At 42.1% G+C, this 14005-nt stretch overlaps 1 protein-coding gene across 11 annotated transcripts in view; it reads left to right on the top strand.

Moving 5' to 3' along the window:
* Positions 1–743: 743 nt before the first annotated feature.
* SPAST (spastin) overlaps positions 744–14005 on the top strand; it is a 48256-nt gene continuing 34994 nt past the window's right edge. For 2 of the 11 annotated variants that reach the window (XR_004971890.1, XR_004971891.1), the window contains exons 1-3: positions 748–1426; positions 10470–10556; positions 12209–12292. Coding sequence is in view for 8 of the 11 variants with exons in the window: in XM_036334945.1 (XP_036190838.1) it covers positions 1018–1426; positions 10470–10556; positions 12209–12292 (580 nt within the window). In the remaining 3 variants the exon portion in view is untranslated. Of the gene's footprint in view, positions 1427–10469; positions 10557–12208; positions 12293–14005 lie in introns of all 11 variants that reach the window. The other 9 variants (XM_036334945.1, XR_004971889.1, XM_036334946.1 and 6 more) reach the window with 9 other exon arrangements.

Below are 14005 nucleotides of genomic sequence, written 5' to 3'. Positions count from 1 at the left end.
TCTCCATCCAAGATTCCTAGGAGCGTATAACTGACTGACCTAGCATTTCCATCTCTGTGATCTGGGAGGTGGGGTTTTGTGCTTGCAGTTAATTAGAATACAGGCAGCAGAGGTGAGTAGGTAGATCCCCAAAGGAGGGTTCGGCGAGTAGATTAAAAAGGGGGAGGGGGAGTAGCAGTGTGGATTCCTCGGTAAACTATGGGACAATTACTGTGCAAAACTTAAGAACTCCCTTAACTCAAATAAATTAATTCTTCATCTAAACACGTATTAATTTAGTTAAACCTCTGGAATCGTTGACTTCATCCCATTGAGCTAACATTTTCGTTTTGGTCTCTACAATTGTTTCCCTTTCAGGTAATTCCCAGATTGGTACCCACTGCTTCTGAGACGGGACTCAGATTAATCATCCTTTGAGACAATACTGGAAGAAATCATTAAAACGATAACACTCGGAGAAAGGAGCCCTGCGAGCAAGCAGAACGACCTCAAACCTCAGCCGTCCTTCCCTTAGACTCGGGGAACAAGGTCGCCAACCAAGGAGCTCCCAGGCGCAGCGAAGTCGGCCGAGCGTCGGCCCTTGACGACGACGTAGAGCCGAACTGCACGTTGGGAATTGTAGTTCCACGGAGAAAGGGCCGAGGGGAGAACGCCGCACACGCGCACGAGGAGCTCTGGGCAACAAAGACGCCGGCGTACGCGCGCGCGCGCCGGAGAAAGAGACGGGCGTGCGTGCACGCGCGGCCGCGGCTCTGAGCTCCTAGAGGCGGCCTGAGAGGACAGAGAGAGGGAGGGGTAGAAGCCACCGACCTCAGGAAGGGAGAAGGGGTTGTGCTCTTGGCCGCACGCAGAGAAAGGGGCGGGGCCGGCGGGCGGGGCGCGAAGGTGCCGAGCTCCCGGGACCGGCCGGCGCGCGGGGCTCTGCGGCCCTCGCCGTCCCAGTGGCCGCTGCCGTCATTTGGTCGCCGTCGGTGTGCGGGAGGCGGGTTATGGCGGCGGCGGCAGTGGGAGCTGTGGATGAATTCTCCGGGCGGACGACGGAAGAAGAAAGGCTCCGGCGGCCCCAGCAGCCCGGTGCCTCCCAGGCCTCCGCCCCCCTGCCCGGCCCCCGCCCGGCCCGCCCCCAGGCCGGTCCCTCCGCCGGAGTCGCCGCATAAGCGGAACCTGTACTACTTCTCCTACCCGCTGTTCGTCGCCTTCGCGCTGCTGCGTTTAGTCGCCTTCCACCTGGGGCTCCTCTTCGCGTGGCTCTGCCAGCGCTTCTCTCGCGCCCTCATGGCCGCCAAGAGGAGCTCCCCGACCGCGCCGGCCTCGGCCTCGCCCCCGCTGCCGGTGCCGGGCGCGGAGGCCGAGCTGGTCCGAGCCTTCCACAAACAGGCCTTCGACTACATCTCCGTCGCCCTGCGCATCGACGAGGACGAGAAAGGTAGCGGGAGGGCCGGGGGAAGGGGCGGCGGCGCCGGGGAGAAAGCCTTGGGGTCGCCGACGGAGGGCCACACCTGCGGCCCTGTCCTGCGGGCGCCGGCGGTGCACCCCTTAGAATTGGTCCTCCCTCCGCGCGAGACTGCTCCCCGCAGGCAGACCTGCGTCCTCCGCGATTCTCAGTTAGAACCTCTCCCTTTTCGGGGCACCCTAGCTGTCGACTCTGTTTCAGACACCTGCCTGTTCTTACCCTTCTCCTGACCCAAGTCCCTGTTGGACATCCAGACGTGCTGGTGACAGCTGACAGTTGTCCTAGAGTGACCACACGGAGCCTTTCCAGCGCTGCAAACAGCGTGTGGCTTCCTCCGAGCCAGGTTTCCAAAAGGCTTTGATATCGAAGAAGCTGCGACTTGCTAAAAGGCTTTTAGTGAAAGCAGAGTACTGTAGTACTGGGGGGTGGCGGGGAGGAGAGAGAACAAATAATGACTTAATTTTGAAAGGAACAGCTGCATATGATTACAGCTGTATTTGCATTTTGTAAAGTTTAATGACGGTCACTGTATCAATGTAATGACTACTGAGTATTTTTCAGGAAAGTTCTATTTTAGCATAAAACTTTTGCCCCTGGTTAATTGAGTGTTATCTAAGTCAGTATTCCGGGGTAGCTCTAAGTTTCTACATTGAAATGTTAAGCGAATGAGTAGGATAACTTGTACATATGATTTTACAATAAAACGTGAAGATTTTAAGGTAATGTATGTTAGTCTTTCTGTGTGCAGGTACTGTGCTCTTAGCATGTGTCATCTGTTTAATTCTCTCAATTACCCTGTGAGGTGAAGGTACTGTTAGTGTCATCATTTCACAGATGAACAGACTGAGGCTCCAACCTCAGTGATTCCAAACCTTTGCTAATTGGTAATGTAAAATTTTTTATGGAAGATGATAAATAAATGCTGAGATCTTCTTTTCCCTCTAACTACCAAAGAACACTTTTCCACCACACCTCAATTAAGTACTCACTTACATTGTCCTTTTTGTAAAAAAAAAAAATATATATATATATTTTTATTGATTTCAGAGAGGAAGGGAAAGGGATTAAGATATAGAAACATCAATGATGAGAGAGAATCATCTTTGGACTGCCCCCTGGACGCCCCCCACTGGGGATTGGGCCTTGCAACCTATGACCTCCTGGTTCATTGGTTGACACTCAACCACTGAGCCACACGGGGGAACTGTCCTTTTTTTTTTAAACAATCTGCACTTCATTTGTAGTCTATCGCTCCACTGCCAACTCCAGAAACTGTTCTAGAATTTCTGTTTTGTTGAAACCTATTTCCTTTGTGGGGTCTGAGAGTGAGAAGTAGGATGTAAGGATAGAGACAGATATTCATCGTTTTGGAGTGTAAGGACAGAGCTAAGGTTAAGAGAGTTCAAGAAAGGCGAGACATTTAAGAAAAGAATGCCAGCTATTTGTGGAAGGAAGTGTTTTGTTAACTGCTTCATTCTTTACCACCTCTTAGGAACATCCAAGGATCTCTTGGGGAGAACGAAGAAGGGTACCTCAATCCTTCCTAGAGAAGCACTGTTTTATTGTCGTAGCCTATTCTTACAGGGCCCTCTGAAGTTTAGTAATGTAGGTCAAAGATATTGTAGAATAGAGGAAATATGTTTAAAGGTAGATTAGTTGTTGTGTTTAGGAGGGAGAATGCCAGAAAATACAAGGAAATTTTAGCTTAACGCTGGGTGATGGGAGTTGGAGATATGATAAGAGGAGAGGTCAAGGAAAACCTAAGTATGAAAGAAAGGAACATGGGCTTTCAGATTTAAAGAGAAATCATTTCTGTGTGAGGGATAAGTGACAGAAGTAGAATTCAGACCTTGGGTTTCATGCTGGTGATTTTTCTTTGAGTATTATGTATATGCATATATCTATTGTATTTAAATTATCTTAAATAGTTTAAGTATAAATAGGTTCAGCAATCTATGTACCCCATAGTTTAGCTTTTTTCTACTGATGATGTTTCTATTCAAAGATTTTTGCTTTCTTTATGCTTTAGTTTCTAAAGAGGACATCAGAATGGTTTATGGTAACTCCTTAGTTTCAATTCTACAACCGATGCATCATAGGCTAAAATAAATTAGTTAAAACTGAAACAAACTAGTTATATATTCCTTTTCCTTTAAAAATGAAGTAAAACTGAGTTTGTATTATCATGGTTTTTTTTCTATCTAAAGTTTTTCCTTTGCATATGGGAAGTTTTTGTATTTGAGCCATAATCCAGTAGTTGTAAGAGTTCACATTTCAAGTCTATTTGCCTCTCAGCTATCCTAGACAGAACAAAACTTAATTCCAAGAGAATTTCATTCTCCCTCTTTCCCCACTGCATTGAAAATATATATGAACAAATAGAAATGAATTTGATATGCAGTTGTTGTTTTTTTATTTTTAGTCCTCAGCAGAGGATCTTTCCATTGGCTTTTTAGAGAGAGAAAGCGCTGGAAAGACAGAGAAATATCCATGTGAGAGAAACACATCGATTGGTTGCCTCCTGCACAAACCCGGGACCCTTCAGTCCGCAGGCCAACGCTCTACCCACTGAGCCAAACCAGCTAGTGCAATATGCAGTCTTTAAAGGTTTTCTAACTCTGTGGTAAACCATTAAGGGGCTTGTAATGTCATGCACTGCCATTCCCCTTAGCAACTTGACTTAGCTTCTAAATGTACTTTTTTTTTAAAATTGTTGAACATCTTTGGAAAACTGACAACCTATGATATCTATATATGGAGAAACTGAAATTTAAAGAGTAAACTAACCATAGCAGAACCAAGAACAGAGTTTAGTTGAATGGATTCATAATTTTATACGTTTTGTTTCATACTAAGCAGGCTCTGTTTATAATGCTAACTAGAGGCCCGGTGCACAATATTTGTGCATGGGTAGGGTCCCTAGGCCTGGCTGGTAATCAGGGCCAATCGGGGCCTTCCAGCTGCTGGCCAGGGTCTTCTTCTGGCTGCCAGCCAAGGCCTTCCTTCCCCAGCTGCTGGCTGCTGGCCGGGGCCTGCCTTCATTCCGCGCCATCCCCTGGTGGTCAGCGCACATCATAGCAAGCGATCAAACTCCTGGTCTAGTCAAACTTCCCAGGGGACACTTTGCATATTAGCCTTTTATAGGTATAGGTATAGATATAGGACCCCTTGGATACTTGGGATAAAAGAGGAAGTTGTAATAGTGGTTCTTTGGATTAACCAGAACATGACCTATCATGTTTCACATGGCTCCTGCAGGTAGACTAGCCTGAGGTTTCTTGGATAATACAATGCTGCAGGTTGTCTAGGTGTGGTTCGAATATGTAGGAGTTGACAGTAAGATTATATCAAAGAGAGAACTCCAGTTTCTCAGGATGTCGTGGGGCTGAAGAATCTAATATCAAGGACAGAAATTGTTTAAATAAAATATTTTTCTAATTATTTCTAGTCAGTTTGTATTAAAAATATCAGGTTTTTTAATTTCGGCCGGAACTGCCATCTTCCAATTTATTCGCCAAAATGACTAACACAAAGGGAAAGAGGAGAGGCACCCATTATATGCGTTTTAGAAAACATGGAGTTGTTCCTTTGGCCACATACATACAAATCTACAAGAAAGGTGATATTGTGGACATCAAGGGAATGGGCACTGTTCAAAAAGGAATGCCCCAGAAATGTTACCATGGCAAACTGAAAGCGTCTATAATGTCACCCAGCATGCAGTTGGCATTATTGTGAACAAGCAAGTTAAGGGCAAGGTTCTTGCCAAGATAATTTTACATATTGAGCATATTAAACACTCTATGAGTCGAGATAGCTTCCTGAAACGTGTGAAGGAAAATGATCAGAAAAAGAAGGAAGCCAAAGAGAAAGGTACCTGGGTTCAACTGAAGCGTCAGCCTGCTCCCAGAGAATCACGCTGTGAGAACCAATGGAAAGGAGCCTGAGCTGCTGGAACCCATTCCCTATGAATTCATGGCATGATAACTGGGGGGAAAATAAAAAAGACTTCTGTGTTGATAAAAATGTTTCTCTTGCCCTAGCTGGTTTGGCTCAGTAGATAGCATCGGTCTGCGGACTGAAGGGTCCCAGGATCCAGTCAAAGGCACATGCCCGGTTGCAGGCTCATCCCCAGTAGGGGGTGTGCAGGAGGCAGCTGATCAATGATTCTCTCATCATTAATGTTTCTATCTCTCTCTCCCTCTCCTTTCCTCTCTGAAATCAACAAAAAAAAATATTTAAAAAAATATTTCTCTTGCCGAAACCGGTTTGGCTCAGTGGATAGAGCGTCGGCCTGCGGACTGAAGGGTCCCGGGTTCGGTTCCGGTCAAGGGCATGTGCCTGGGTTGCGGGCACATCCCCGGTGGGAGATGTGCAGGAGGCAGCTGATCGATGTTTCTCTCTCATCGATGTTTCTAACTCTCTATCTCTCTCCCTTCCTCTCTGTGAAGAATCAATAGAATATATATTAAAAAAAATATATATATATTTCTCTTAATTGAGTGGAAGTGTGGCGTCCCTTCCCCCCAACGAATAATTAAAGAAAACTTTGTGTCCTAAAAATATATATATATTTATATGTCAGGTTTTATAAAAAATAAATTTCCAGCCCAGCAGGTGGCTCCGTTGGTTGAGCATTGAACTGTGCACCAAAAAGGTTGTTGGTTTGATTTCCTCAGGCCCCATATCTTGTTTGTGTGTCAGGCTACATAACCTTGGTTGTGGGTTCGAATCCCATATGGGAGGCAACTGATAGATGTTTCTCTTTCACATTGATGTTCTTTCTCCCAGCTACATAACCTTGGTTGTGGGTTCGAATCCCATATGGGAGGCAACTGATAGATGTTTCTCTTTCACATTGATGTTCTTTCTCCCGCTCCTTTTCCATCTCCCTTTCCCCTTTCCTCCCCTTCCCCCTCTCTTCCAATCTCTCTAAAAATCAATAGAAAAAGTATCCTCACTCCTCGGATGAAGATTTCTTTTTTTAATTAGGCACCTAGTGGTACCATGTGGTTTTAATTTGTTTTTCATCTTTTCTTGTGCTTTGCCATTTATGTCTCTTCTTTGGTAAACTGTATGTTTTGATCTTTGACCACTGTTTTTCTAATGGGTTACTTGTGTGTTTTTATCATTGTATTTAAGAGACTTTTATATATTCTGGTTATAAGTCCTTTATTAGGCATGTTGTTTTGCAAATATTTTCTCCCAGGAAATCTGTGGCTTTTCATCATCTTAACTCTGTGTTATGAAGAGCAGGAGCTTTTAATTTTAGTGAAGTCTAGTTTTTTTCTCCTAAGGTTTGTGATTTTTATGTTCTGTTTAACAAGTCTCTTTCTAAGCCAAGATTACAAAGGATTTTGTCTATATTTTCTTTTATATAAATTTTATATTTTTAGGTTTTACATTTAGGTGTATGATCTATTTCAAGTTAATTTTTGCATGTCACATGAAGGTGGCTTTTTTTTCATATCTACATCCATTATTTCAACATCATCTTTTTTAAAAAAAACTTTTATCAATTTTTTTGAAGGGAGAGGAAAAGAGATAGAGATAGAGATAGAGAGAGAGAGAGAGAGAGAGAGAGAGAGAGAAACATCAATGTGAGAATGAAACATTAATTGGCTGCCTCCTGCACATCCACTGCCATGCAATCCGGTCATGGGCCCTGACTGGGAATCAAACTGGCAGTCTTTTGGTGCACAGATGACACTCAACAAACTGAGCCACACCAGCCAGGGCCTAACATCATTTTTTAAAAAAATAAATCTTTATTGTTCAGATTATTACAGATGTTCCTCTTTTTTCCCCCCAAAGCTCCCCTCCACCTGGTTCCCACCCCACCCCATGCCCTTACCCCCTGCCACTGTCCTCATCCATAGGTGTAAGATTTTTGTCCAATCTCTTCCCGCACCCCCCACACCTCCTTCCCCCCGAGAATTGTCAGTCCACTCCCTTTCTGTGTCCTGCTTCTATTATATTCACCCATTTATTCTGACTTAATTTTTAGATTCACTTGTTGATAGATATTTATTTGTTCTCACTTTGTTGTATACATTTTTATCTTTACCTTTTCTTCTTCTTCCTCTTCTTAAAGAATATCCTTCAGCATTTCATATAATCCTGGTTTGGTGGTGATGAACTCCTTTAGCTTCTTCTTGTCTGTGAAGCTCTTTATCTGATCTTCAATTCTGAATGATAGCTTTGCTGGATAAAGTAATCTTGGTTGTAGGTTCTTGGTATTCATCACTTTGAATCTTTCTTGCTACTCCCTTCTGGACTTCATGGTTTCTGTTGAGAAATCAGCTGACAGTCGTATGGGTACTCCCTTGTAGATAACTAACTGTTTTTCTCTTGCTGCTTTTAAGATTCTCTCTTTGTCTTTAGCCCTTGGCATTTTAATTATGATGTGTCTTGGTGTGGTCCTCTTTGGATTCCTCTTATTTGGGGTTCTCTTCGCTTCTTGGACTTGTAAGTCTATTTCTTTCATTAGGTAGGGGAAGTTTTCTGTCATGATTTCTTCTAATAGGCTTTTAGTATCTTGCTCTCTCTCTTCTTCTGGCACCCCCATAATTCGGATGTTGGTACGCTTGAAGTTGTCCCAGAGGCTCCTTACACTATCTTCATATTTTTGGATTCTTTTTGCTTTTCAGGATGGGTGTTTTTCGCTTTCTCGTATTTCAAATCTTTGACTTTATTCTTGGGATCCTCTAGTCTGCTGTTGGATCTCTGTATATTATTCTTAATTTCAGTCAGTGTGTATTTAATTTCTGACTGGTCCTTTTCCATTTTTTTGGCATTCTCATTAATATCCATGAAGGTCTCACTAAATTCCTCGGAGGTTCGTAGAAGATTCTTGAGTAACCTTATAACTGTGGTTTTGAACTGTATGTCCAGTAGTTTGCTTTCCTCCATTTCTTTCATTTGTGATATGTTTCTTTGTCTCCGCATTTTGTCTAACTGCAAGGACCCACTGTGTCTATAGTGGAAGAACTGCTGTGCTGGAGACACCCTTATGGGGTAGGACTTGCTTCAGTGGGGCTTTGGTCCTCCCTGAGTCTGCCTCTTGAGTGTGTCCCTTATGGATGTGAGGAGTTGAAATCTGGTATCTGACCACTGGGTACCCTGGCTCCGGGATCTCCAAGTCAACCACTCTGTGAGTCCACCCAGCAGGAGCTACAGTGATATCAGCAGATTTCTCCTCTTTGTTTGGGGTTTGGAAGTTTTGGAGCTCTCTGACCCAGCTGCAGTTTGTTAGGTTAGGCTGTAAAAGGTCAGGCGGTTCCTTTGCCCTGCTTGGGTGGGGATGTAAATTGAGTGGGGCAGAGCAAACAGCAAGGGCTGTCGTCAGCCCTCTCCGCAACTCCTCACGTCTCCGAGTCCCCGAGTCCCTGAGTCCCGCGCCCTTACAGTAACAATGATCCCTGCGAGCAGCTCTGCGAGAAAGCCACCCTGGCTTTCCGACCCGCTGCAAGACAGTCCAGTTTCTCCCCGTAGTAGTCTGGGTCCCCAGAGTCTCGCCGTAAATGAGTTCAGTGTATTCGAAAGCTTGTATCCTCTTCCGATTGAAAAAAACCATGCACCCAGGTGCAGCCCACCTCGCTTGCACCTCTGTACCTCTGCTCTTGGCGCCTCTGCACCTCCTACCCAGTCTCAATGCACTTTTTTCTTTCCTTCTAGTTGTAGAACTTCCACTCAGCCAGCTTTCCCATGGTTCTGGATGATAGCTGTTTTGTCTTTTAGTTATAGTTTTAATGTGGTTGTGGGGGGGCAGCACGTACAGGTTTATACCTTATGCTGCCATCTTGGTTCTCCCCCCAACATCATTTTTTGAGAAGGCTGTTCTTTCTCCATTGAATTACATAGTTGTCTTTGTCAGAGTCAGCCAATAATATATGTGTAGGTCAGGCATTCTTTTCTGTTCAATTGACCTATATGTCTACCCTTTCTCCTGTAGTCTTCTACTTTTAGGTAAGAAATATCTATATGTATTTTATATTGTGCTGACTTATGAGATTTAAATAATGCAGTAAACCAACTACCTGTTACCAAAGAATATTAGGTAATTGAATAATTATTGAACTGTGAATTTATTTGTAATCAGTCCTTTCATTTGCCTATGGTAATGCACTAAAACTGAGAACATTTTGTTCAGATGTAACCAGTGAGAACAGTCATACGCAGCTATTAGAAGTATAAATTGGTACAAGCACTCAAAAAGCAGTTTGTACGTTTCTCATGAATAGACAATAAGTGATGAGCTGTGATCCATCAATTCTACTTCTTAAGCATATACCCTAGAGAAACTGGCACATATGCATAAGGGGACAGGCACAAAAACATTTATTGTAGCCTTATTTGAGATGTTGAAACACTGGAAACAACCTAAGTATCTTTTATTTAGGTTGTTGAATAAATTATAGGATGATATAGGATAATATACAGAAGTCAAAAAGAATGAATTAAGTCTCTATATAGCAAATAAGATCTCAAACAATGCAGCGCCGACTGGTGTGGCCTAGTTGGTTGAGTGTCATACCATACATCAGAAGGTTGCATTGACCTCTGAACCAGGCGGTCATGGTTCAATTCCAGATCAGGGCACATGCCTGGGTTTGTGGCTTGATCCCTAGTAGGGGGTGTGCAGGAGGCAGCCGATCGGTGATTCTCTTTCATAATTGATGTTCCTATCTCTCTCTCCTTCTCCTTTCCTCTCTGAAATCAATAAAAATACTTTTTTTTTTTTTTAAGATGAAAGTCGGGGAGATTAAATTCAGGTCATTTACATTGGCCTCCTTTCCTCGTAAGACTTCCTTCATGGAAGTCTATGTCCACCTCTTGGAGATTCACAAATATGTTAAGATGCTAACGATACTGAGAAGTCATATAGTAATAGTTTTCAAATTTATTTTATCACAAGCCTCTTTTTCATGTATACCTAATAACAGCATGCTTTGGGTGATATTTAGTGTGTTCTTTATACTTGTGATATATACAAATAATTATTTCTCTTTTAAAGCAGGACAAAAGGAGCAAGCTGTGGAATGGTATAAGAAAGGTATTGAAGAACTAGAAAAAGGAATAGCTGTCATAGTTACAGGACAAGGTAAGGTTATATTTACATTTGTTTAGGAGCCATCCAGATTATATTCACAATTGCCTTGATTTTAGATCCATTTGTCTTAATAAAAGTATTTAAACGTTTTTAAAAACATGATTTCTTTTTAAAAATATATTTTATTGACTCCCTACAGAGAGGAAGGGAGAGAGACAGAGAGCTAGAAACATCGATGAGAGAGAAACATTGATCAGCCGCCTCCTGCACACCCCCCACTGGGGATGTGCCCGCAACCCAGGGACATGCCCCCGACCGGAATCGAACCCGGGACCCCTCAGTCCACAGGCCGACGCTCTATCCACTGAGCCAAACCGGTTTTGGCTAAAAACGTAATTTTTAAATGTAATCAGCCTATGTTAATGTTTGTAGACTTAAAGTTCATGTGTTTTTATCTAGGCAGAAATAAAGTTACAACCAGAAATGCTCAAACTTGATTGATTGCCTGTAGTAGTCAGGCAAAAAAACAGTGTATTACTTGTGTCCTTGGACCTACTGTTAGTGGTGTTTTAGCCTTATGTTTAGCCATATATATATATATTTTTTTGGTACCAATTTTCACTATAACAGTTTCACTTTCCTACAGTAAGAAAAGGGTTGGCTGTAATTATACCGGGGTGCTGTGTGCAGGTACACACACGTGTGTTTCTTTTTTCTTTTTATTAAAGTAAAGTTGATATAATATACCTGGGTGTCTTTGATCTTAACCTGCCTCCAAGTGTGATACCTTTCTTCCCACCCAAAATATTAATCTATAGTCATATTTTTGAAATCTTTCTACATTGTTGAGGCAGTGGGGAGTGGTTAATCTACAGACTCCCCTTTGCACTTGTATTGCTTGACTGCATGTTAGAATATGCACTATAAGTGTTTTACTTTGATTCACATTTGTCTTTTTAAAACCAAAGTAGTTATGTCATATCTTTACTTCCCTATCATCTAAATTAAAAAATTGTAGGGTAAGAAATAAGTTTCAAAATTCATGGAATACCACAGTAGATCTGAAACCAGCATATAGAACTGTAGCTTATTTTTTGAAAGCTATTATTTGAAAATAATATTTTATTAATTTTTAAGATATGTTTTTACTAGCTGGTTTTGCTCAGTGGTTAGAGCATCGAACTGTGGACTGAAGGGTCTCGGGTTCAATTCCAGTCAAGGGCATATGCCTGGGTTGCAGGCTCGATCCCCTGCAACCCAGGGGTGTGCAGGAGGAAGCCAATCAATGATTCTCATCATGGATGTTTCTGTCTCCCTCTCCTCCTTACTTCTTCTTTGAAAGCAATAAAAATATATTAATAAGTATATATGTTTTTATTGATTTTTACAGAGAGAGAAAGGGAGAGAGATAGAGAGATAGAAACATCAATGAGAGAAAAATATCACCGATGTTTTTTCTCCTGCACACCCCCACTGGGGATTAAGCCCTAAACCTATGCCTGTGCCCTGACTGGGAATCGAACCAGTGACCTCTTGGTTCATGGGTGGATGCTCAACCACTGAGCCACACTGGCCAGACTTTTCTAAATTCTTTTTATAAAGACTCTGACTCCCATGAGATTAGTTGGGCTAATATTTTATCTTGAAGCAATATTAGTAAGGAAACATAGGTATTTTAATTCTTTTTTTTTCTTTTCTTTCAGGCGAACAATGTGAAAGAGCTAGACGCCTTCAAGCTAAAATGATGACTAATTTGGTTATGGCCAAGGACCGTTTACAACTTCTAGGTATCAATGAATTTTATAATTGGAATGAATTGTATCTGAAATGTGTGTTCATTGAAACGTTTAATGTAGATGGAAATAGATGAATGATCTTGATAATGTGATCTAGGCTTTTTTATTATAGGAAAGTTCTAACATGCAAAATAGAAGAGTATAATGATAATTATCCATCACTTAGCTTTAATAACTATGAGCCCATAGTCTTTTTCTTTTTTTTTTTTTGCTAACATGTGATGCGTAGTTTATTGCTATTTGTCAATGCATTAATAAGTACATAGTTAAAGTTTTTTTTAGTTTACCCCATAGTCAGTCTTTTTTTTTTTTTTTTTTTTTAATATATATTTTATTGATTTTTCATAGAGAGGAAGGGAGAGAGATAGAGAGAGTTAGAAACATCGATGAGAGAGAAACATCGATCAGCTGCCTCCTGCACATCCCCCACGGGGATGTGCCCGCAACCCAGGTACATGCCCTTGACCGGAATCGAACCCGGGACCTCCCAGTCCGCAGGCTGACGCTCTATCCACTGAGCCAAACCGGTTTCGGCTACCCCATAGTCAGTCTTGATTTATCTATACCAAAGGCTTGTAAATTACAGCCCATGAGCTAATCCCAGTTCACTGCCCATTTTTATGAATTGGCACACAGCTACTCTCATTTCTTTAAACACTGTCTGGCTGCTTTCATGCTACAGTGACAGAGTTAAATAGTTGATACAAAGATCATATGACTCTCAAAGATAAGATATAGCTTTTTAAAATATATACATTTTTATTGATTTCAGAGATTAAGGGAGAGAGAAATAGAAACATCAATGATGAGAAAGAATCATTGATCGGCTGCCTTCTGCACGTCCCACACTGGGGATCGAGCCCACAATGCAGATATATGCCCTGACTGGAAATCAACCAACTAAGCCACACCGGCCAGGGCAAATTTTCCTTTTAAGTAGATGATTGTATGGGGATTGCAAGTGAAAGGATCAAGAAACAAGATTACTGTTTTATTTTAAATTATTGATTGCACAATGTTTAGTCATTCTAAAAAGAAGCATTAAACTAAGTTTACATTCTTGAACAGAAATGAATAGGAACAGGTTCACATTAGCAGTGTACTGCTACTATGTACGTGTGTGTGTGTTTCCATGCATTTAAAGGGTCCTGGATTCGATTCCGATCAAAGGCGCATACCTTGGTTGCAGGCTCCTCCCAGACCTGGGCCCTGGTTGGGGCTTGGGCAGGAGGCAACCAATTGATGTGTTTCTCTCACATCAATGTTTCTCCTTGTCATTCCCTCTCTCTCCCAGTCTCTTTGAAAACTAATGGAAAAATATCCCCCATCCTAGTTATTATCAAAGCTAAGGATTTAATTTCTGATTATTTTTACTGTATAATGAATGTTTATGTGAACTTTTGTTACATTCCATTGAAGAGAGTGTTAATAAAGAAGACATTTACAAATCAGTTTTCTAATTTATATTATTTATATTATTTTTTAAATTGACTTTTAGAGAGAGGAATGGAGAGGGATAGAGAGAAACATTGATGAGAGAGGAATATCATCGATTGGCTGCCTCCTGCATGCTCTCTACTGGGGATTGAGCCCACCAGAAATTGAACCTCTGACCTCTTGATTCCTGGGTCAACCCTCAACTGCTGAGCCATACTGGCCAGGCTCTAATTTATATCTTTTGCCAACACAAAAGGTTCTTTCTCA

The sequence above is a fragment of the Myotis myotis genome, unplaced genomic scaffold (assembly GCF_014108235.1).
Source record: "Myotis myotis isolate mMyoMyo1 unplaced genomic scaffold, mMyoMyo1.p scaffold_m19_p_14, whole genome shotgun sequence".
Lineage (NCBI taxonomy): Eukaryota > Metazoa > Chordata > Mammalia > Chiroptera > Vespertilionidae > Myotis > Myotis myotis.
Note: the sequence above shows the minus strand (reverse complement) of the source record. Positions and strands in the feature narration are given on the sequence as shown.